The sequence below is a fragment of the Copadichromis virginalis genome, linkage group LG3, assembly GCF_057382275.1.
Source record: "Copadichromis virginalis isolate Kocher_CV1m ecotype Utaka linkage group LG3, C_Virginalis_male_GT1.1, whole genome shotgun sequence".
NCBI lineage: Eukaryota > Metazoa > Chordata > Actinopteri > Cichliformes > Cichlidae > Copadichromis > Copadichromis virginalis.
In genome coordinates this window covers 61,409,023-61,433,511 of record NC_140620.1, presented here as the reverse complement: position 1 = coordinate 61,433,511, position 24,489 = coordinate 61,409,023, and the positions used below count along the sequence as shown (strand labels likewise).

Below are 24,489 nucleotides of genomic sequence, written 5' to 3'. Positions count from 1 at the left end.
CTGACTGATGTGACCTTTTGTATCTCACACTGATACTTGTCATATTTGTATCTGCGCCTAAAAGATAAAAGGTTTTCCATGCTAAAACACAGCTCCACCTCCTGCAGTTCTCCCTCTGAACCACTAGATGTCTCTGTTATCTAAATGAAGACGTGCAGCACAGCAACCACAGCAGCACTCAGATCACACGTGTCCTGTTATTATGTATAAAAGCATGAAACAGGTGAGACAGGTGGGATCAATATTAATGTTGTGGAAATATATGAAAAAGCAACAGAAGAGTGAAAACATTTCCTGTTTCTAGAAAGATCTTTCAGCTCACAGCTGCTCACAGACTGTATTTACAAGTGACAAACTGCAACTCTACAGTACATCTACAGTATATATCAAATATATTCTGTATTCAAATCTATTGAGTGATGTTTGAAAGTCTTTCCAGGTGAGTTTGATCCAGGAGGGTCTGAAGCCAGAGTCAGACAGAGACTGTGCAGAGACTGTAGAAGGACAGAGCAGCAGCAGAGCAGTCCAGATACACTGATGATCCTCTGTCAGATCCAGAGGGACACACAGGGATGATGCTGGACTCTACATTGTGTCTGACAGTGGAGCTGTTCTCAGAGCAGTTCACTCTGCAGCACTGACAGTCATCTGCACTTCTTCTCATTCCTCTGTCAGTCACTGCTGGATGAAGCTCTCCTCTCCACCTCCCAGTAACATGGCCCAGTCAGAGCGTCTCTACACACAAGCTGCTGCTGCTTCAACCTCTCTGGATCATCAGGACACAGCTCCTCCTCTCTCAGCACACACACCGTCCTGTTTACCATCATCACCTCCACCTGCAGAGAGAAGAAGGAAGAGCAGAGGAGATAAACGAGTGTTTCCAGAGACTCTTCATCAGCTGTCAGTCAGTGATGCAGCACATCCAGTATAAAGAGCAGCAGGGACTTCAGTGCTGGGACTGTACTAGGACTCATTGTTGCTTCACTTTTTCTAATCTTTGGATTTTTATTGAAGTTGATGAAAATGTTTTTCCCTCCTAGTTTGAGTTTGGACTTTCATTCATTAGAAGAACCTTGGTGTGTCCACTCTGAGCTCTGTAGGAACTAGAGATGGCACGATACCGATACCGATATCATAAATTTGGATATCTGCCGATACCGATATGAATCCGATATAGTGTGTTTTTTAATCAATAAAACGTTTTTTTAATATTTTGCTGCATTTTGTATAAGTTCATACGCAAGTTTAAAAAACAAACAAACACTAAAGCTATTCTGTTATACCTGTATGTAAAAAAAATACACTGCGCCCAAAATATTTCATAGTTCAGCAACACTGATCAATCTAATAAACTTAAACCTGCAACATCCTCCCTATTCTGGTATTTTAAAGCGTACTTAGCAGAAATATTAAGCAACCTGACTAATAGGGTTGCAAACTCCCAGCAAAAAATAAAATAGGGAACCACCCTCCATCTCATGATGCTTAATCGATGTAATCAAATTTAATTTGATGCAGGGGAAAAAATGCACAGAAAGAATTTTTTTTCAAGAATAATTAAATAGATTCAACATCTTTCTTCAACATAATTACAGAACTCACAGATAGTACCTTCCCAAAGGAAAAAGTACTATAGCTTACTAGGGTATATTAGACTTAACAGTTACTATATACAGTAATGGACTTCTATATATTTTACATCAAATTAAAACTTTGGGTGTCAGATAATTATTTATTAAAAGCTAGACATTTTAAATGAGAATAAGAAAGAAAATTATGTCTTTGTGCCCCCTTTTCCTTGTTCATGCCCTATCGGCCCCCCTGGCTAAACTTTGCTAGATCCGCCCCTGCACAGTTACCAGCTGTCAGCTGTAGAAAAAGATCCTGGTGTAGAAAGTAATATTAAATAAATTCTAACAACAGCTTATCAAGCTTAAACGTTCTGCTGTTGTTCAGCCGCTGGTTTCCTCTTTCTGGTGCAAAGTGGACCAAAAACAAACAAGAGAGACAGACTCGCGACAGAAAAGCCGATCAGCTGATCATTAAGCAGTTTCACGATTGAAGTAAGATAAGATAAGATAAGATAACTCTTTATTGTCATTGCACAGTCATACATAGTACAGTAGTACAATGAAATTGGAAAAACTGTCCTACGTCGGCACTACATATAACACAACACGACACGATATGACACATCACAACGCAACAAACAACACAACACAGTATATTAACTTAGTATAAAAAAGAAGAATAAGTGTATGTGTATTGCACACTGTTATTATTGCACATTAATTATTATTGCACCTTGTTATAAATATAAATATTATTGTTATCGTTTTAAACATTGTTACCTCCCCCCTAAAAAGTCCAGGGAGGTATCCAGTCAGGTCAGCTATTTGCATTGATCAGGGCTATTGCCCTGTTGTAAAAGCTGTCCTTGAGTCTATTTGTTCGGGACCTCAGCAGCCTGAACCTCCTGCCAGACCGCAGCAGCTTAAACACCCGGTGTCCTGGGTGTGTGCAGTCCCGAAGGATGCTGCGTGCCCTCTTGAGACAGCGAGTGCTGTACAGGTCCTTCAGGGAGGGAAGAGGATGTCCAATGATTTTTTGGGCCATGTTGATGACCCTCTGGAGTGCCTTTCTGTGTGCTGTGGTGCAGCTGATGCAATATGTCAGCACACTTTTCAATCAACCAATCTTACATCCTCTGAACTTCAGCTCTGTATGCAGTCTCATCTCCCCCTGAGATGAGCCCCACCACGGTGGTATCATCTGCAAACTTGATGACTGTGTTGTCTGGGTGGGAACTAACACAGTCATGTGTGTACAGAGTGTACAGTAGGGGACTCAGTACACAGCCTTGTGGAGAGCCGATGTTGAGGCTGAGGGCTGAGGAAAGATGAGGCCCCACTCTAACTCTCTGTACACGGTCTGAGAGGAAGTCTCTGATCCAGCGGCAGGTGGTGGAAGGAAGTCCAATTTCCAGCAGTTTAACTATTAGTCTGTCCGGGAGTATCGTATTGAAAGCAGAGCTAAAGTCAACAAAGAGCAGCCTGGCGTAACGGCCCTGCACTTCCAGGTGAGAGATGGTGATGTGGAGCATCTTCAGTTGATCTGTTAGCTCTGTATGCAAACTGGAGCGGGTCGAGTGTGGGTGGCAAGTAGGACATGATGTGACATCGGACCAGTTTCTCGAAGCACTTCATTATAACAGATGTTAGAGCAACTGGTCGGTAGTCGTTGAGGCTGCTAATGTTAGTACGCTTTGGCAGTGGGACAATTGTGGCTGACTTTAGGCAAGTAGCAGCCGGAGAGCGAGAGGCAGTGGCTCCATTAATTGGTTGTTAAGTTCATCTCTGAATGCTTTACAAACATTCAGAGATGAACTTACACACTTGCTTTAATTCTCTATGGGATGACTTCCTCGGAGACGAAATGCTGGTGAGGCTACAAATACACACAACAGCTCTATCACGTGATGCATACTGCTGCGACGTGCTACGGTTATGAGCCGAGTTACGCCGTGTAGCAAGATTTGTGAGGTGCTTTATTGATATTTAATGGATTGGATTACATTTTTTATTTCTCACCGATATCCAATCCAGTAATTTGGGTCAGTATCAGACCGATACCGATACGTAATATCGGATCGGTCCATCTCTAGTAGGAACCCCAACAACAAGCCCAACAATCCAGATGGACGGTTCCAGCTGTTAACTGGAGGAATTCCATCCAAACATCTGCTCTCACTAAATTCTTCCTCACCTACAGACTGTGTTCTTCACTGCTTTAAACTTGGAAATGAATGCAGTCATTGGTCTGCGTGCTGCTTTGTTCAGAGAGTTGATTGACTGTTGACAGCGTTTGATCAGAGCGTGTCAGCCGTTACCATAGTGACCATAAAGGTCAGAAACAGGAAGTGTTTGTGTCCAATCCTGAAGCCTGTCACCATTCTCCTCTCACAGCTTCACTGACAAGCTGCAGCTTTACAGGAAACACTGGATCTTTGTTTCATACTGACTGTGTTTAGTACAATACTGCTGACAGCACCACCCACTCACTCCATCACTCTACTTACTCCAGAGTCTCCAGTCTGTAGTCTGGACTCTGCTGAAGATCAGACAGCTGCTTCACATCTGGATGCTTCAGGTTGTTTCCCAGCAGGTGCAGCTGTCTCAGATGGGAGGGGTTGGACTTCAGTGCTGCTGCCAGATAATCACAGCTGATCTTTGACAAACCACAGCCCATCAATCTGTATAAAGAATGAAAGATGTAAGTTTATTAGACAAAGTGTGAGCTTGAAATCATTCAGTGTTTCATCATCTGTTCAGAGCTGAAGAAGGTTCAGAATGTAGAAGTTTAGAAAATGGAAACTCCAAACAGCTGAAGCCAACAGGAAGCAGCTTCAAACAGGAAACTGTGCAGAGTTTCAGACTATATGTCCTGATGCAGCCAGTTGGATTTTGGAGATTTGAATCTCTGTTCTCTGACTAAGTCCTTGAATCATTTCTTCCAGTTGGTCCAACAAGACAGACTAAGTGTTGGACATGTGTTGTGGCTCCATTAGGGGAGCTTCTAAATGTGATGTGATGGCCCCTCTGGGTCTGTCAGGTCACAGGACTGAAGAGAGCTCAAACTGGGCACACAGTTGTTCCAGTCTGGACCAAAGACTCTATACTGGGACTGAGGGACTGCTTTGACTGCACCCACTGGGACTTTTTAAAGGCTCATGTTCTCACTTAGATCATCGATTTCTACTTACATTTCTTTCTGGGAAAAATGGGGATTACTTTGGAAACAGGAAGTATTTTCCCCAATAAGCAGCCCTGGATTAGTAAATCACTCCAACATGTTCTCAGGCAGAAGAAGCTGTCTTGTTATGAGGGAGAGAAGAAAAAGATTGAGGCACAGAAACTTGTTGAAAGAGAGGTAAAGCAGCTAAAATCAGGTGTAAAAGTAAAGCAGAGGATGAGCTGAATAAAGGACACTCAAGGCTGGCTTGGAAAGGAATGAAGTCCATGGTGGGGATGCAGAACAAGGAGCAAAGATGAATGTGATGCTGAATCAGCAGAAGACTTGGACTCATTTGATTCCAGCTTTGATATCATTGATTTCAATGAAGAGCTTTGTGATTGTAGCAAAGGGCTGGTAGCTCTGAGAGTCCCACTGATGAGGTGTTTGTGTGGAAATCTCTTAGTGGGACCAAAGAGAGAAAAAGCCCTGGTCCTGATGCTGTGGGAGGGAAATGATTGAAGTGTGCTGTGAGGAACTGACTGGGAGATTTTCACACATTTTCCAGTCCTCCTTGGAACAACAGGAAGTTCCCAGCATATGGAAACAAAGGTTAAGTGTCCTATGGCACTCAGTGATGATGGTGCTGTGGCCCCACCACCTCCAACTCTTTGTAAAGGAACTAACTGTAATCTGAAGCTTCAAATGGAACTAAGACTTCCTCCACTAGGTGGCAGTGTCTGATGAGAAAGTGTTAGTGGAGCTGGCCTGGAGTCAGAAACAGGAAGATGAAGAATTTGGGCTGAAATGGGGAAAAGTGGTTCGCACTAGTGCCTTAAAGCAAGAAGGTTGTAGGTTGAAGCTTGTTGGCCTTTCTGTGGAGGTTGGATGTTCTCCCACAGTCCAATGAAATGCTGCTTAGGTTCATTGGTGCTTCTAAATTGGCTGTAGGTGTGGATGTGAGAGAGTGCTTCTCTGTCTCTCTCTGTTGGCCCTGTGATGGACTGCTCACCTGTGCAGGTGGACCACGCCTCTTGCCCTATGACAGCTAGGCACAGGCTGCAGCCCTGTGAGCCTAAGCTGAATAAACAGTTAGCAAAAATGATCCATAGATGGCCTGAAATCCCCCAGTTAGCAGTTTGGTAGATAGCTATGACATGCTAATCCCATCCAGCAGCTGTATTCTACCTGTAAGCTGATCCCTGCTGAGCCAAAGCACTTTTTCATATACAAATTACAACATTTAATAGAAACCTATTGGTCAGCATCTTATTAGCCTGCTGTTAGCTTCATTCCACAGAAAACTGAGAGAAACTAACAGAGTTGATAAAGAATAAAGAGAAATGTGCTGATTTAAAGCCTTTGAAGTGCTTCAGATGATCTCTGTCCACTTCTGTCCACTCATTCATTCATGTAAGCTTTCTAATGCAGCTTTGATCTTCACAGTCTGCTTCATGAAACTCATTCTAACCCTGAATGTCAGAGTGTTCCTCCTTCTCTTTCCCATCATTCATGCTGGCAGTGGAGGAGATTTGGATGTTGGACTGTGTTTTGGATGATGTGTGTATGTTTGTGTTGGACTGCTGTCTGTAAAGCAAAGTTACATTTTGCTTTGGATTTCAGTGTCAGACAGACTTTAAGGTGGAATGAAGAGTTGGAGAGTTTCACAGTGAATTATCCAGTGGAGGATTTTTCTTCTTCTTTGAAGGTTTGAAATGTGAACATTGTTCTGCTGCAGTCAATGGACTAAACCAGAGAAGAAGAAAACAGACTTTACCATGAAGATCCTCAGTGTGGATCAGTATAATATCAGCCTGATGTCTGCAGTTTAGTGTCAGCACAACTTTCACATCATATTCATCTCAGCACAACTAAAACATGCTGACTGACCTCAGAGTTTCAAGTCCACATCCTGGACTCTCCAGGAAACCACACAGATGCTTCACTCCTGAATCCTGCAGCTTGTAGTTGATGCTCAGCTCCAGCTGTCTCAGATGGGAGGGGTTGGACTTCAGTGCTGCTGCCAGATAATCACAGCTGATCTCTGACAAACCACAGCCCCTCAATCTGTATAAAGAATGAAAGATGTAAGTTTATTAGACAAAGTGTGAGCTTGAAATCATTCAGTGTTTCATCATCTGTTCAGAGCTGAAGAAGGTTCAGAATGTAGAAGTTTAGAAAATGGAAACTCCAAACAGCTGACAGAGTTCATACGCCTTTGTCAGGGTCAAATTCAAGCAAGACCATGTGAAAATTAAAACACATCATCCTAGGTGAACTTAAACACCTTTGTTCCCCTTTTGTTAAGACATAGAAAAGTACACCACACAAAAATACTGCAAAAGGAAACGGTCGCCTTATATACATAGTGTATAAACTCAAAATGCACATTTCACTTCAAATTAAGATTAAGGCTTTGAACAGATCACATAGTTCAGTTCAACATATAAGACTTTAAGAATGCATAAGCATCTACTTAAAATCTATTTAATTTATCATCCATGATATTATTTTGTACAATTCCAATGTATTTTGTTCATCTCCCTTAAATAAACAGGCAGTCTTAAAGTATGAAATATTCATATACAAACACATATAAATGTGTGTACTGTCTCAGTGGCTGATAGTACCCCACAGGCCTCAGTGTGAGCTTGAAGACATTTATAATGTTTAAGTAGTTTAATGTGCAGGTGCTGACGATAAACACATTTTGAATGAAAGCCGGGGAACTTTGGTAGCACAGAAACAAGTGGCTATTCTTTGTGACTATATGGATCACTCACAATACCATTATTTCACACAAAGGCACCAAATTAATACTCAAAAAAGCTGCAGCAATACACACAAATATAAACAGTACTTGGTGACAACTTTGCTTTTAGCCTTTAACCCTTCTTGACTACTTTTGATGTGGCCTCTATATTTTACCTTTAAAAACAGTTTATCTTGCCAATCTGTTATTTTCTCATTTTGACCAACTGTATCAGCACAATTTATCTAAATTCAGACAAAATTTAAAATACACGTAGAAAGTGATATTTTGACTGTAAAAACCACACACATGTTTAACGAATCATCTTCATAACTTGAAATGCAAATAGAGATTGTACACTTTTAAAAATACGCACACGTTTTGCAAACAACAAAGTTATATGGTACTATTTACCAAAAAATGCAGCCAAGGCTCAGACGTTTTTCATATAATCATTTCAAACTATTTACAGAACAATCAGGTGTCAAACAATAGTTTGTGTCACTCTAACACATATGAGAACAGCACAGGGATAAACCTGCAGGTCTGACAGCAGGTGTGTCACTCAGCGTTTACACTGCAATCTGCCTTTGTTGGCTTTAAGGCAGCAACTGTGACGATCACTAGTAGAACTGACACACAAAACAAAACAACAGCTACACACTAAATACACAAGACAACAAACTAACTTGAGACCAAACACGGTAAACGTCACAAATCTCTCACGTATCAAAACTCTCTCTCTCTTTCGCTCACTCGCTCTCTCTTGCCGGTCACTCCTAAAACTTCCCCCTTTTGCTAAACAACCAAATGTCATGTTTCCATATCATTTTTGATTGGTCGACATGGTACATTTTCCCACCTATAGGGCTTTGGAGCGTGATGTCACGGGAGATGGGCCACGCCCCCTTCCGCCATGACAGTAGGCCAGCCAAAGGATACCATTTCAGCTATGGATCGTACGTGTTGTGTTGTGTTGTCGGTTGCAACGTTAGATCACACGATCGTGAAGGCAAGAAGCTGGATAACGGGCTCTCTTTTCATCGTTTTCCGTCCTGGAGGCAACGTGAGGGATCCCATGTATCCGATATTACTAAACAAAGACGTCAGGCTTGGATTGCAGCGGTGAGACGAGCGGATATCGAGTTCTCTGCAATCCCCAGCTTTTTGTTGGTTTGCTCACGGCATTTTCTTTCCGGTGAGTTCTAAATTAATTCATATCACTCTTGAAAGGCTTTTAGTGTTATTTTCAACGTGCTGAGGTCATAGATAATGAGATAAAACATGCTAATGTGTGATGCTGCAGAACCACATCATGTCGACTGAGTAGCTTATGATTTGGCATTATTGCAGGCAAACCAGCATATGAAATGGATGTAACAAATCCAGACTGGGCACCAACACTGCACATGGGGCATGACGACATACCTGTATCAGACTCGGACCGGCACTCAAGGCGTACGCAACGGAAGCGAAAAAGAGCACCCATCGGAGGTAAACAACCCCCCCCCCCTCTAAAAACATACTAAATTGCTATCACTGTACACTAATCCGCACATAACTTCCAGATGAATCACACACCTGTCATTGGAATATTGGTGTACATTTACCTTATGTCTAATTTTATCTTACAGGCTTTCGTTATGCAGCTGCAGAGTCTGAAGGTGTGCCCCGTGCAGAAGTGATTGATGAAGATCTGACAGAAGACCAACAGCAAAATCACAATGTCATGGAGGCAGTGGACAGCAGTTGTGTTGGACAAGTGGAGGTTGAGGTACCAGCTGCAAATGTGGATATACTGAAGAAATGTAAACCTTTTAAAATGATGACAGATTACAAACTCTCAGCTGTGTCTGTAATCAAACCTCTGTAACTTTGCTTCCCTTCAGCAGCATCAGCTCATGTTCACATGTTGATTCATGGTTTGCTTCAGTTTTTGATGGACTGCAGAATATTTTGAAGGTTATCTGCTATAAAAAGCCAGAACAGGAAAATCTGCTTCATGTGTTTCTGTTTGATCCTCAGTGACTTTGACACAAAGGCCTCTGCTGTGATGATCACACCTCTGATCAAGTCTCACAGTGTCAGCTTTGTTTTTATACATATGGATATGTGCTGATAAATGATCAGAGTTATAATATTTCCCACTGTCTGCTGTGTGCCGTGACCTTTGACCTGCTAAAGACAGTCAGCTGTGGATTATTCATTGTTGTGTCTGATACTTAGAACTGTGAGGAAGAACACTACACAGTTAATCAGGGTCCCCTCTCTCTGAATCAGGAAAGGTGGGCAGGCCGCGTGTGGGCCGCGGGCCATACGTTGAGTCTCACTGTTTGAAATGTGAACATTGTTCTGCTGCAGTCAATGGACTAAACCAGAGAAGAAGAAAACAGACTTTACCATGAAGATCCTCAGTGTGGATCAGTATAATATCAGCCTGATGTCTGCAGTTTAGTGTCAGCACAACTTTCACATCATATTCATCTCAGCACAACTAAAACATGCTGACTGACCTCAGAGTTTCAAGTCCACATCCTGGACTCTCCAGGAAACCACACAGATGCTTCACTCCTGAATCCTGCAGCTCGACGTTGTCACTCAGGTCCATCTGTCTCAGATGGGAGGGGTTGGACTTCAGTGCTGCTGCCAGATAATCACAGCTGATCTCTGACAAACCACAGTCCCTCAATCTGTATAAAGAATGAAAGATGTAAGTTTATTAGACAAAGTGTGAGCTTGAAATCATTCAGTGTTTCATCATCTGTTCAGCGCTAAAGAAGGTTCAGAATGTAGAAGTTTAGAAAATGGAAACTCCAAACAGCTGAAGCCAACAGGAAGCAGCTTCAAACAAACACAACAAGAGAAAAAACTCTGAATGTTTCACATTAAAGTCGTACATTTATCATAAAAACAGGAGAAAGACTTGAAAAAGTCGTGTTTTTCCTTCCAGGAACCACAAGGCTTCACTTTTAAAGGTGAAGTGTGAAAGAAATGGACATATTTGAAGTCCAACACCTTTTTCCAGTCACATTATTAAAGCAGACAAACTACAAGCTCATTTTCATTCCAACAAGTCATCTTCTGACCTGGACTAACAACACTGGTCTCTATGTGCAGCTGGCTGTGAGACCAGTACTCAGGGAGCGTCTACAAAGTGCAACACTGAAAGAACATCACACACTCATTTGCTTCCAGCACTTTCACACAAACATCTACTGTCATTATTGTCACCAAACTCTGTGGATCCTTTATTTCAAATTCAAATGGGATCAAATGGTCAGACAAAAGAGGGTTATAAGGAAATATGATGAAATGTTGTGTATTAGCAGCAAGTTATTAAATCATTTTCCTCAGAAACCAAACAAAATGATTGACAAACATGTTTTTACAAACTCAGTGTTGGACTTGGATCAGCAGGATAAGCTGATGTTTAAAGGCATTTGAGTCTCGCTGTATGAGAGTCCAGTTATTACTCAATATTTATGGATGATGTTCTTTCAGTGTTGCACTTTGTAGACGCTCCCTGAGCCTCACAGCCAGCTGCACATGGACCAGCTGACATTACCCAGCATTAGAGGCGGGTGTAAAAAAATGGATTTTCCTATTTAAATGGTTTTATTTTGAATAAAGCGATGTTGATTCATTCAAGGTTCTTTATTTGTCACATGCATAGTTATACAAGTATAACACACCGTGAAATGTAGCCTGACACGCTCCTCGACATGTGCAAAAAAAAAAAAAAAATTGGGGAGGGGGGGTGTAGAGGAAAAACATATATATAGTATATACATTGGGCAGCAAGCAGGTGAATTCTGTACATTAATATGAATAGACATCTGAGTATTTTACAGGATGGACAATATAAACATATTTAAAATTAAAGGAATTGAAATGTACATTGTGCCTTGGTTTAGTGTCTGGAAGAGAGTCCTGTCTCAGTCAATTATAGATGATGTGAGAGTGCGGGTGTGTGTGTTTAGGGCACGGATGGCTTGGGGATAGAAGCTCCTCTTGAGTCTCTCTGTCCTTGCCCGGATGATGAGGAACCTTCTACCAGATTGCAGAAGTTGGAACAATTTGTTGCCAGGATGGGACGGGTCCTTCAGTATCTGCGCTGCTCTAGTCCGGCATCTCCTGGTGTAGGTGTCCTGAAGCGGGGGGAGAGCAATCCTGCAGCAGCGTTCTGCTGTACGGATCACTCTCTGGAGAGCTTTTTGGTCCTTCACACAGCTGTTCCTGAACCACGATGTCATGTTCTGTGTGAGGATGCCCTCCACAGCGCCTGTATAGAAAATCCTGAGGATCTTTGGAGAGACCCTGAACTTCCTCAGTTGTCGTAGGTGATACAGGCGCTGCCTAGACTTTTTGGTCTGGACCTGAATGTGGGCAGCCCATGTCAGGTCTGAGGAGATGTGGACAGCAAGATACTTGAAGGACTGCACCCTCTCCACTGGAGCTCCATTGATGATAATGGGCTTGTAGTCTCTGTGCTGACCCCTTCTGAAGTCCACCACCAGCTCCTTGGTCTTGCTGACGTTCAGCTGGAGGTGGTTGTCCTGGCACCACGATGCCAGATTCTTCACTTCATTCAATCCTGAATCGATTTTTAATATAAATGTATTTTGCCAGAATCTCAGGTTAAAGCTCCCAAAAGTATTTCAACAACAAGCAAACAGACAAAACAGTAAATGAGAGCAGCTAAACACACAAAGATGGAAACACAGAGCGTGGATCGTTCACTCGACGGCACGTACACGGACACGCCGTCGGGGCTGACAGTGGACAGCTCACAGATCCTGAAGCTGCAGGTTTCATCTGTCTCCAACCAAAACTGACTGAACCAGCAGCAGAAGAAGATCCAAACTACGCTTTACGTTTGATGAACATCGTCATGAATTCTCTCTGACTTTGACGTTTACTTCCTGCACAGCTCTCTCTCTCTCAGTGTACTTCAAGAACAGTTTACCTTCAAAAATCTGTTTCCTGCATTATTCACTGCTTATTACGCACCGGCCTCCGAAAACAAAGCCTCATTTCTGCTGTTCAATACTGAAGAAATGTAAACCTTTTAAAATGATGACAGATTACAAACTCTCAGCTGTGTCTGTAATCAAACCTCTGTAACTTTGCTTCACTTCAGCAGCATCAGCTCATGTTCACATGTTGATTCATGGTTTGCTTCAGTTTTTGATGGACTGCAGAATATTTTGAAGGTTATCTGCTATAAAAAGCCAGAACAGGAAAATCTGCTTCATGTGTTTCTGTTTGATCCTCAGTGACTTTGACACAAAGGCCTCTGCTGTGATGATCACACCTCTGATCAAGTCTCACAGTGTCAGCTTTGTTTTTATACATATGGATATGTGCTGATAAATGATCAGAGTTATAATATTTCCCACTGTCTGCTGTGTGCCGTGACCTTTGACCTGCTAAAGACAGTCAGCTGTGGATTATTCATTGTTGTGTCTGATACTTAGAACTGTGAGGAAGAACACTACACAGTTAATCAGGGTCCCCTCTCTCTGAATCAGGAAAGGTGGGCAGGCCGCGTGTGGGCCGTGGGCCATACGTTGAGTCTCACTGTTTGAAATGTGAACATTGTTCTGCTGCAGTCAATGGACTAAACCAGAGAAGAAGAAAACAGACTTTACCATGAAGATCCTCAGTGTGGATCAGTATAATATCAGCCTGATGTCTGCAGTTTAGTGTCAGCACAACTTTCACATCATATTCATCTCAGCACAACTAAAACATGCTGACTGACCTCAGAGTTTCAAGTCCACATCCTGGACTCTCCAGGAAACCACACAGATGCTTCACTCCTGAATCCTGCAGGTTGTTGTTGCAGCTCAGGTCCAGCTGTCTCAGATGGGAGGGGTTGGACTTCAGTGCTGCTGCCAGATAATCACAGCTGATCTCTGACAAACCACAGCCCCACAATCTGTATAAAGAATGAAAGATGTAAGTTTATTAGACAAAGTGTGAGCTTGAAATCATTCAGTGTTTCATCATCTGTTCAGAGCTGAAGAAGGTTCAGAATGTAGAAGTTTAGAAAATGGAAACTCCAAACAGCTGAAGCCAACAGGAAGCAGCTTCAAACAAACACAACAAGAGAAAAAACTCTGAACCTTTCACATTAAAGTCGTACATTTATCATAAAAACAGGACAAAGACTTGAAAAAGTCGTGTTTTTCAAATTCAATTCAAATTCAAATTTTTATTTGTCATGTACACAGTCATACACAGTACGATATGTAGTGAAATGCTTGGACAACTGCTCGTGACCTAAAGAAAACAAAAAAGGAAAAGGCTATGAATAAGATAGGAAATAAATATGAAAAATTAAAAAGGGTAAATTTAACTAGGAAGGAATAAAATATAAATTAAGGTTAAAAATGAAATAACTGTACAACACACTGGGAAAGAATAAGATAAAATATATAAATTAAATTGAAAATAAAATAACTGTACAACAAAATACACAATATAGAACTATATAAGAATGTATGAACAAAACACACAAGAAGTATAAAGAAGTATAAATAGATATATACACAATAACAGCAGCAGTGATTTAAGTGATGAAGTGAAAACAATGTCCAGAATGTCCAGTGTGTGTGTAAGAACCATATGTGTGGGTCAGTACTGTGTGGTGGTGTGATTGAGAGACCGTATCGCCTGCGGGAAGAAGCTCCTCCTCAGTCTCTCTGTGTTGGTCTTCAGGGAGCGGAATCGCTTTCCTGACCTCAGCAGAGAGAACAGTCTGTTGTTGGGATGGCTGAGGTCCTTCACGATCTTCCTGGCCTTGGTCCAGCACCGCCTGCTGTAGATTGAGTGCAGGTCAGGGAGCTCGGAGCGGATGGTGCGCTCAGCTGACCGCACAACCCTCTGTAGAGCTCGTCTGTCCTGCATGGTGCTGTTCCCGAACCAGGTTAAGATGTTTCCCGTCAGGATGCTCTCTATGGTGCACGAGTAAAAGTTCCTGAGCACCTTGGAGGGCAGTTGGAAGTCTCTCAAGCGTCTGAGGTGGTAGAGACGCTGACGGGCCTTTTTCACCACGGAGTTGATGTGACAGGACCATGACAGGTCCTGCGTGATGTGAACTCCGAGGTATTTGAAGCTGTCCACTCTCTCCACTGGGCACTCGTTGATGACAGGGGTCTGGTAGTTCCTCTCCTGCTTAGTGCTGAAGTCCACTATCAGCTCCTTTGTCTTACTGACGTTTAGAAGGAGGTTGTTCCTCTGGCACCAGTTCTCCAGATTCCTAATCTCCTTCAGGTAGGCCGTCTCGTTGTTATCAGAGATCAGGCCCACCACGACGGTGTCGTCAGCAAACGTGATGATGGTGGTGGAGCTGGTAGTGGCCACGCAGTCATATGTGTACAGAGAGTACAGCAGGGGGCTCAGAACACACCCCTGGGGGGCTCCAGTGCTGAGAGTGGTGGAGGCTGAGACATGTCCGCCCATCCTTACTGCCTGTTGTCTGCCAGTTAGGAAGTTGGAGATCCACTGACACATAGATGAGCTGAGTCCCAGATGCTCCAGCTTGGTGGTGAGTGTGGAGGGAATTATGGTGTTAAATGCAGAGCTGTAGTCTATGAAGAGCATTTTAACATAATTCCCCCTTCTAGTGTCCAAGTGAGTGAGTGATGTGTGGAGGAGATGAGAGATGGCATCGTCTGTGGAACGATTTGGACGGTAAGCGAACTGTAGTGGGTCCAGTGTGTCTGGTAGTGAAGAAATGATGAAGTCTCTGACCAGGCGTTCAAAGCACTTCATCACTACTGAGGTGAGGGCTACAGGGCGATAGTCATTGAGAGAAGCAGGGTGGGGTTTCTTCGGGACAGGAACAATGATGGACTCTTTGAAGCATGTGGGGATCACCGACTGAGATAAAGAGATGTTGAATATCTCAGTGAACACAGGAGCTAGCTGGTATGCGCAGTCTCTTAGGATACGACCTGGGATGCCGTCTGGTCCTGCTGCTTTCCTGGTGTTCACTCTCTTGAAGGCTCTCCTTACTTCATGCTCGGAGATGACGAGCACGTTTCCGGTGCTGGCAGAATCTTCCTGTCTGCAGCCGTTAGCGCCGCTAACACTAGCATTGTTGGAGACCTTAGCTGCAGCCTCGAAGCGAGCATAGAAAGTGTTCAGCTCGTCTGCCAGAGTCACGGCCGCGTTCGTCATACCGGTTGTTGGTGCTTTATAGTCCGTTATTGTCCTTAGTTCCCGCCACAGGCTCCTAGAGTCACTCTGTTGGAGTTGTGACTCTAGTTTCCTCCCGTAGCGCTGCTTCTCCTCTTTCACCGCTCTCCGCACGTTATATGACGCGGCTTTGTACGGGTCCATGTCCCCCGTCGTGAGTCCCGTGTTGTAGGCAGCGGTGCGGGATCTCAGAGCGTCGCGGATGGTTTTATCCACCCACGGCTTCTGGTTGGGAAACGTTGTGATAGTCTTTGTCTCCACGGTATCATCCGCTAGTTTCCCGATGAATCCCACAACCGCTTCCGTAAACACGTTGGCGTCATCGTCGGAGCTGTTTCTGAACATGCCCCAGTCTGCGTCATCGAGTGCGTCCTGTAACACGGCCACCGATTGATCCGTCCAGCGCGCGACCTTCCTCTGAACCGGAACTTCCTGTTTCAGCCTTTGTTTGTATTTTGGCATGAGGAAGATGTTCCTTCCAGGAACCACAAGGCTTCACTTTTAAAGGTGAAGTGTGAAAGAAATGGACATATTTGAAGTCCAACACCTTTTTCCAGTCACATTATTAAAGCAGACAAACTACAAGCTCATTTTCATTCCAACAAGTCATCTTCTGACCTGGACTAACAACACTGGTCTCTATGTGCAGCTGGCTGTGAGACCAGTGCTCAGGGAGCGTCTACAAAGTGCAACACTGAAAGAACATCACACACTCATTTGCTTCCAGCACTTTCACACAAACATCTACTGTCATTATTGTCACCAAACTCTGTGGATCCTTTATTTCAAATTCAAATGGGATCAAATGGTCAGACAAAAGAGGGTTATAAGGAAATATGATGAAATGTTGTGTATTAGCAGCAAGTTATTAAATCATTTTCCTCAGAAACCAAACAAAATGATTGACAAACATGTTTTTACAAACTCAGTGTTGGACTTGGATCAGCAGGATAAGCTGATGTTTAAAGGCATTTGAGTCTCGCTGTATGAGAGTCCAGTTATTACTCAATATTTATGGATGATGTTCTTTCAGTGTTGCACTTTGTAGACGCTCCCTGAGCCTCACAGCCAGCTGCACATGGACCAGCTGACATTACCCAGCATTAGAGGATAAAACAGTAAATGAGAGCAGCTAAACACACAAAGATGGAAACACAGAGCGTGGATCGTTCACTCGACGGCACGTACACGGAAACGCCGTCGGGGCTGAAAGTGGACAGCTCACAAATCCTGAAGCTTCAGGTTTCATCAGTGTTACGACTGTTGTCGTAATTATATGTAAATTTGAGTTTGCAGGTGCTCCTCCATGATTGGTGCATCCAGGGTGGATGGCTGGCAGCAGCAGATAAGCAGATACCTCCAGGGACTGCCATGTCATTCATCCTTGGCCCAACCCAACCGGCAGACCGTTAACTGTGTCACTATGTTGGTTAATGTAAGAGCATGTAGGGGTGGACCGCCTTTTTGTTTGATCAGTTTTCTCCTGTTTTTGTTAGGCAGGGAGGAAAGTGATTGTCGTTTGAGTTAGTTCTTTTGCGTAGGTAAGTTGTATTTATTCCTGAGATAGGCTACCTTATGTCTGTTGTTTTGGCCTTGGGTTCACCCTGAAGTTATGATATGGTCCCTTCCTTTGTTTAACTGCACTCATTGTAAATGAATCACTGTTACAAAGTATTAAGTGTGTGACGTGCTGCTTGGGGTTGGACGGGGATGGATCACCCTTTATGTTGTGGTCTGGCCGCGCCTAGACGGGCCATAACAATCTGTCTCCAACCAAAACTGACTGAACCAGCAGCAGAAGAAGATCCAAACTACGCTTTACGTTTGATGAACATCGTCATGAATTCTCTCTGACTTTGACGTTTACTTCCTGCACAGCTCTCTCTCTCTCAGTGTACTTCAAGAACAGTTTACCTTCAAAAATCTGTTTCCTGCATTATTCACTGCTTATTACGCACCAGTCTGCTGTTGTGTTCACTGCTGTCGGCGTCCGAAAACAAAGCCTCATTTCTGCTGTTCAATACTGAAGAAATGTAAACCTTTTAAAATGATGACAGATTACAAACTCTCAGCTGTGTCTGTAATCAAACCTCTGTAACTTTGCTTCACTTCAGCAGCATCAGCTCATGTTCACATGTTGATTCATGGTTTGCTTCAGTTTTTGATGGACTGCAGAATATTTTGAAGGTTATCTGCTATAAAAAGCCAGAACAGGAAAATCTGCTTCATGTGTTTCTGTTTGATCCTCAGTGACTTTGACACAAAGGCCTCTGCTGTGATGATCACACCTCTGATCAAGTCTCACAGTGTCAGCTTTGTTTTTATACATATGGATATGTGCTGATAAATGATCAGAGTTATAATATTTCCCACTGTCTGCTGTGTGCCGTGACCTTTGACCTGCTAAAGACAGTCAGCTGTGGATTATTCATTGTTGTGTCTGATACTTAGAACTGTGAGGAAGAACACTACACAGTTAATCAGGGTCCCCTCTCTCTGAATCAGGAAAGGTGGGCAGGCCGCGTGTGGGCCGCGGGCCATACGTTGAGTATCACTGTTTGAAATGTGAACATTGTTCTGCTGCAGTCAATGGACTAAACCAGAGAAGAAGAAAACAGACTTTACCATGAAGATCCTCAGTGTGGATCAGTATAATATCAGCCTGATGTCTGCAGTTTAGTGTCAGCACAACTTTCACATCATATTCATCTCAGCACAACTAAAACATGCTGACTGACCTCAGAGTTTCAAGTCCACATCCTGGACTCTCCAGGAAACCACACAGATGCTTCACTCCTGAATCCTGCAGCTTGTAGTTCAGGCTCAGGTCCAGCTGTCTCAGATGGGAGGGGTTGGACTTCAGTGCTGCTGCCAGATAATCACAGCTGATCTCTGACAAACCACAGCCCCTCAATCTGTATAAAGAATGAAAGATGTAAGTTTATTAGACAAAGTGTGAGCTTGAAATCATTCAGTGTTTCATCATCTGTTCAGAGCTGAAGAAGGTTCAGAATGTAGAAGTTTAGAAAATGGAAACTCCAAACAGCTGAAGCCAACAGGAAGCAGCTTCAAACAAACACAACAAGAGAAAAAACTCTGAATGTTTCACATTAAAGTCGTACATTTATCATAAAAACAGGAGAAAGACTTGAAAAAGTCGTGTTTTTCCTTCCAGGAACCACAAGGCTTCACTTTTAAAGGTGAAGTGTGAAAGAAATGGACATATTTGAAGTCCAACACCTTTTTCCAGTCACATTATTAAAGCAGACAAACTACAAGCTCATTTTCATTCCAACAAGTCATCTTCTGACCTGGACTAACAACACTGGTCTCTATGTGCAGCTGGCTGTGAGACCAGTGCTCAGGGAGCGTCTACAAAGTGCAACACTGAAAGAACATCACACACTCATTTGCTTCCATCATCCAACCTGAAGAGGAAACAGAGACGCCTCCCTTTCAAAGTAAAAGCTGCTCCTTTTGGACACAGTATCAAAGAAAGTCTACAGTATAACATAGAAAAGACAGAACAAAGTTTTGGTTGTTTTTAAATTGTGCAGAAATGAAACTACACTAAGCTAAATTATGTGACAGACATTTCATCCCATGTCAGTTTGGCCTCATCCTGGGCCGGATTATCCAGCACACACTCTGACCACAGGCCCAGGGGCCACGCACAGCTGGGCTCCATCCAAGAGACAGGAAACAAACCAACACAATAATAAAAGCACCATGTGATCTTCTTACATCTTCAAGACAAACATAGTAAAAACATCAGCACATTTGTTTCCTGATAAAATGATGTGACAGGTAGAACAGAGTAAAGTGGTGGTGTTACAGCCTTTCTCCCCTCTGCTGCCGAGGCTGTTAGTCTCTCCCAAACTCAGCTACAGGACTTCCAAATGAATGAAAGCAGCAGAAGTGGCTTTACAAAGGAAAGAGGAAGAGGAGAAGAAGAGGAGAGGGAGGCCACCCTGACCATCACTCCAGCTGAAAACATCACACTTCTATTAAAGTTGGTGAGAAAATGTTGAGCAGGATGAGCTGCTGGCTAATCTGGAGGCTGTAGCAGCAGCTCACAGTCACAGTGGATTTCCACTCATGAAAAAGCTCTGGCTGCTTCATTTCTCATCTCATATCAGAGACTTTAATGCTTCACTGGAGCTGTACTGTGATGCTTCCATATCCCAGTGAGGCCTTCATAATGATTTCAGCTATTCTGTACACACACTGTGTGGCTCAAAGTCTCTGCAGCCTGTTTTTATCTGCTATCATCAGATCTTCATCATCCTCATTCACATCCCTCACACACTCTACAGCCTCATCAGCACTGACTTCATCTTCACTGACTGATGGAGCACAACATGAACCTGTGGAGGCTGAAACACTGTCCTGTCAAACATCTCCCCGTCACCACTCCACTTCTGTCAGCCTTTAAATGAACCCTGCTCAAGTCTGTCACTTCTGTTTGGAGCCAAAAGAGGTTAAAGATTATGCCACTACATTCTTGTCTAGAAAATATTAAAGTGTATTTGGTGACACACAAAAAAGGGTAAAAGTATAGTTTGGGTCCACACATGTCCAAACCCTGGTGTGTAGGCCTACTTAGTATTGAGAAAAGCCCACTAAAAGAACGCCCACCAGACCAAAGCAATGGTTTTGACTTGATCAGCATTAACCCCGCCCCCTGACTTTGATGGGTGAAGCTGACAAATAAAATGTATTTATGAACAGCGATGCAGGGCCAGGAGTAGCAACGTGAATTAAATAAATACATCATTAAATAATTCATTAAATGTGTCAGTAAAATAATTAAAATAGAAAACAAACCAACAAAATATGTAATTAACTAATTTGAATTGTACATAAATAAATAATGAATTATTTTAAATGAAATTAACTGATAATTCATTATCAATATATTTTTTAATTAATTACTGAAATAAATGATTCATTAGTGATGTATTTATTTAATAAACCATAAAATTATTGCTAGTTTAATCAAAATAAATTTAAGACATCAATATTAAAGGTTAAATTATGATAATGAATACATGCAACTATAACTGATGACGTAAGAATTTGGATTTTTAAGCTAAAGTGAAGGTGCTGACTCACTTGGCATGTTACTCTCTTTGTTTGTTTTTTTTGTTGTTTTTTTTTTTTGGCTTGTCCCGTTTGGCTCTTTTGCCCTCAGAATTGTTGTCTAAAGGCAAAGAAAGATGCCCAACGGATTTACTTTACCAAACTGACCATCCCAGCCTTGCCGTAATGGTCCATTTGATTCACCTTTTATTGTTTATTTTATTTTCACTTACTGAATACGGGACAGACTTGACTGGGGGAAAGAAGGGGAGAAAGAAAGAGGGAAAGAGAAACAGCTGAGAAGAGGGACGGGGGAGAAGGGCAAAAGACAAAAACCAACAGAACGGGCAGAGAAAAAAAAATGCATGTATCGATCACCTGGATCACCTGCTGAGAAAGAAAAAAGAAAGCAAGCAGAAGAGAACAAGAGTAATAGAATAAACAACATCACAATGATATATGGGAATATGACAGTAAATACTAAATATTAAACATTATTGTGCAGCACATAAGATCAACAGAACACAGTGTGCTTTGAGGTAGGAGCCAAAAAGGGTGTAGTTTGTGGGTGTGATCACCCGTGTGTACACCTGTGAGCATGGACGCGCTTGTTTTTTGTTTTTTAAAAGGTTCCTTCATGTAATAATCTGCTAGAGGGTGTGGGGGGGGCCACAGCCCCGTCCTCCAGGGCATGAAGCAGGTGTGGAGGAGATCAAAACTCCAGACATCCAGAGGCCCCCAGAACACAAGAGACCAAGGAAGACCAACAGAGGGGCAGCTGCGCCACTGTCCCAGAAAGAGCTGAGGAGAGTCCCAGATGAGGGCTCACTCAGCAGCCGCGGAGCAGAAGCCAGGGGGAGTTGCAGTGACGCGCCCGTGAGCTCCGCCAGCAGCCAGCTGCGCCTGAGTGACCGAGCCCCAGGCCGAGAGGCCGGGGGCACCCCACCTCCGAAGTGGCCCGAGCGAGCCCCAGGCTCCAGGCCCCGACAAGCGGCCGCCAAGGAGTGAGCCGGTGTGTACCTGGACGCCCATCCCCGGACACAAAGAACCACCAACGCACCGATGTCTGAGGGGCTCCGCCACTGGCAGGGGAAGTGGTGGTAGGGGGAGATAGGCCTCCAAACCTTGGAGGGCCTGAGATGTCCCCAGAGAGGTGGCGCCTGACACCCAACCTGACATATAGACACAGATATACAGGCACACACAGATACAAACATCCATTCCCACCCTCATGCTCTCATATGGCATGTTACTCTCAAATCCTCCCTAATAACAATAACATAATTACACTTTAGCCACAAGAGGGCAGCAGCATTAATACAAGTCACGTGTATATAAAGGTACAGTGATTATATTACAGTGATTTTGACAAAACAAAACAGAAGTTGATGGCAGTGTATTTTTCCATAACATACCAACCAAATTAAATAATAAAAACTTTATAACTTACAGAGCTTTTTTAGAGGCTTTGACCACTGGCAGCAGCCTCAGAAGAGCCTCTTCTGAAGCAAAGTATTTCTGCAGGTCAAACACATCCAGATCTTTTTCTGAAGACAGTAAGATGAAGACCAGAGCTGACCACTGAGCAGGAGACAGTTTATCTGTGGAGAGACTTCCTGATCTCAGGGACTGTTGGATCTCCTCCAGTAGAGAACGATCATTCAGTTCATTCAGACAGTGAAACAGATTGATGCTTTTCTCTGCAGACAGATTCTCACTGAGCTTCTTCTTGATGTACTGAACTGCTTCTTGATTGGTCTGTGAGCTACTTCCTGTTTGTGTCATCAGGCCTTGCAAATGAGTTTGATTAGTCTTCAGACCCAAGAGAAAACGAAGGAACAAGTCCAGGTGTCCATTGGGGCTCTGTAAGGCCTTGTCCACAGCACTCTGGTAGAAGTATTTCTCTGAAGATTTTCTTGTTTGAAACACCTTCCAAGTTGTTTGTTGCTCTTCCAGCAGATTGAGTCCAGAGTTGATGAAGGTCAGGTGGACATGAAGAGCAGCCAGAAACTCCTGAACACTGAGATGAACAAAGCAGAACACCTTGTCCTGGTACAGTTGTTTCTCCTCTTTAAAGATCTGTGTGAACACTCCTGAGTACACTGAGGCTGCTCTGATATCGATGCCACACTCTGTCAGGTCTGGTTCATAGAAGATCAGGTTTCCTTTCTGCAGCTGATCAAAAGCCAGTTTTCCCAGTGACTCAATCATCTTCCTGCTCTCTGGACTCCAGTGTGGATCTGTCTCAGCTCCTCCATCATATTTGATCCTCTTGACTTTGGCCTGAACCACCAGGAAGTGGATGTACATCTCAGTCAGGGTGTTGGGCAGCGCTCCTCCCTCTCTGGTTTCCAGCACATCCTCCAGAACTGTAGCAGTGATCCAGCAGAAGACTGGGATGTGACACATGATGTGGAGGCTTCGAGCTTTCTTGATGTGGGAGATGATCCTGCTGGCCTGCTCCTTATCTCTGAATCTCTTCCTGAAGTACTCCTCCTTCTGTGGGTCAGTGAACCCTCTGACCTCTGTCACCATGTCGACACACTGAGGAGGGATCTGATTGGCTGCTGCAGGTCGTGTTGTTATCCAAAGGCGAGCAGAAGGGAGCAGGTTCCCTCTGATGAGGTTTGTCAGCAGCTCATCCAATGAGGTGGACTTTCTGGTTTCAGTCAGGATTTTAGTTTTGTTGAAGTCCAAATTAAGTCGACACTCATCCAGACCATCAAGTATGAACACAACCTGGAAGTCTTCAAGCCTGCAGATTCCTGATTCGTTAGTTTGATTAAAGAAGTGATGAACAAGCTCCACCAAGCTGAACTTTTCCTCTTTCAGCACATTCAGCTCTCTGAAAGTGAATGGAAATATGAACTGGATGTCCTGGTTGGCTTTGTCTTCAGCCCAGTCCAGGCTGTATTTCTGTGTTAAGACTGTTTTCCCAATGCCAGCCACTCCCTTTGTCAGCACTGTTCTGATTGGTTCGTCTCTTCCTGGTGAGGCTTTAAAGATGTCTTCTTGTCTGATTGTTGTTTCTGGTCTGTCTGGTTTCCTGGATGCTGTTTCAATCTGTCTGACCTCATGTTCCTCATTGACCTCTGCAGTCCCTCCCTCTGTGATGTAGAGCTCTGTGTAGATCTGATTCAGGAGGGTTGGGCTTCCTGCTTTAGCGATGCCCTCAAACACACACTGGAATTTCTTCTTCAGTTGGGCTTTAAGTTCTCGTTTACGGAGTGAAGCAAATATTTCTGAAGGTAAGACATTCAGAAAAAAATATTATACAATAAATATCATAGCCTTTCAGTACCCTGAAAGGATGAATGTCTATTGGTCCATTTCTTGAGCTATTAGGAAAGATCAATATTCAGTCTTTAGAGAAATTCTCTTACTGCTCTGCAGATGGTCAGCCATCTCATGCTGCTTAAGTCTCCTCAAGAAGTGGAGTGTGATCTTCAGAAATGCTTCTCTGCAGCTCTTTCTTTCATCTTCATCCTCACCTTCAAACATCTCCTCATCCTCCATCTGGCTCTTTAAAGTTTCTGGGTGATCTGGACTCAGAAGCATCTGGATCTTCTTCAGCTCGTTCTTCACAAACATGGTGATGTTGTCCTCCAGCCGCTGGAAAAGAAGACTATATGAATTACCCAGTGGTAAATGGACTGGTTCTTATATAGCTCTCTTTGATACTCTGTGCACACAAAGCATTTTATACAACATGCCTCATT

At 43.3% G+C, this 24,489-nt stretch overlaps 1 protein-coding gene and 1 long non-coding RNA gene across 2 annotated transcripts in view; both read right to left on the bottom strand.

Moving 5' to 3' along the window:
- Positions 1-24,489, bottom strand: part of LOC146716463 (uncharacterized) — a 64,741-nt gene that overhangs the window by 28,592 nt on the left and 11,660 nt on the right. The window lies entirely within an intron of this gene.
- On the bottom strand, positions 18,408-24,361 carry LOC146716465 (protein NLRC3-like). Its single transcript, XM_085452544.1, has 3 exons — positions 24,154-24,361; positions 22,221-24,012; positions 18,408-18,603 (listed from the first exon to the last, which is right to left on the bottom strand). Exons 1-3 carry the CDS (start codon positions 24,359-24,361, stop codon positions 18,408-18,410), a joined length of 2,196 nt encoding a protein of 731 aa, XP_085308670.1.

What these genes read in the sequence shown, in the direction of transcription:
- LOC146716465 (XM_085452544.1), bottom strand. Translation starts at nt 24,361, where the DNA reads ATGTTTGTGAAGAACGAGCTGAAGAAGATCCAGATGCTTCTGAGTCCA. An exon ending in GGCTGACCATCTGCAGAGCA is followed by an intron (nt 24,013 to 24,153) that starts GTAAGAGAATTT and finishes TCTTACCTTCAG; the next exon opens with AAATATTTGCTTCACTCCGT. An exon ending in AAAGCCTCTAAAAAAGCTCT is followed by an intron (nt 18,604 to 22,220) that starts GTAAGTTATAAA and finishes TTCTTTATACAG; the next exon opens with ATTGAGGGGCTGTGGTTTGT.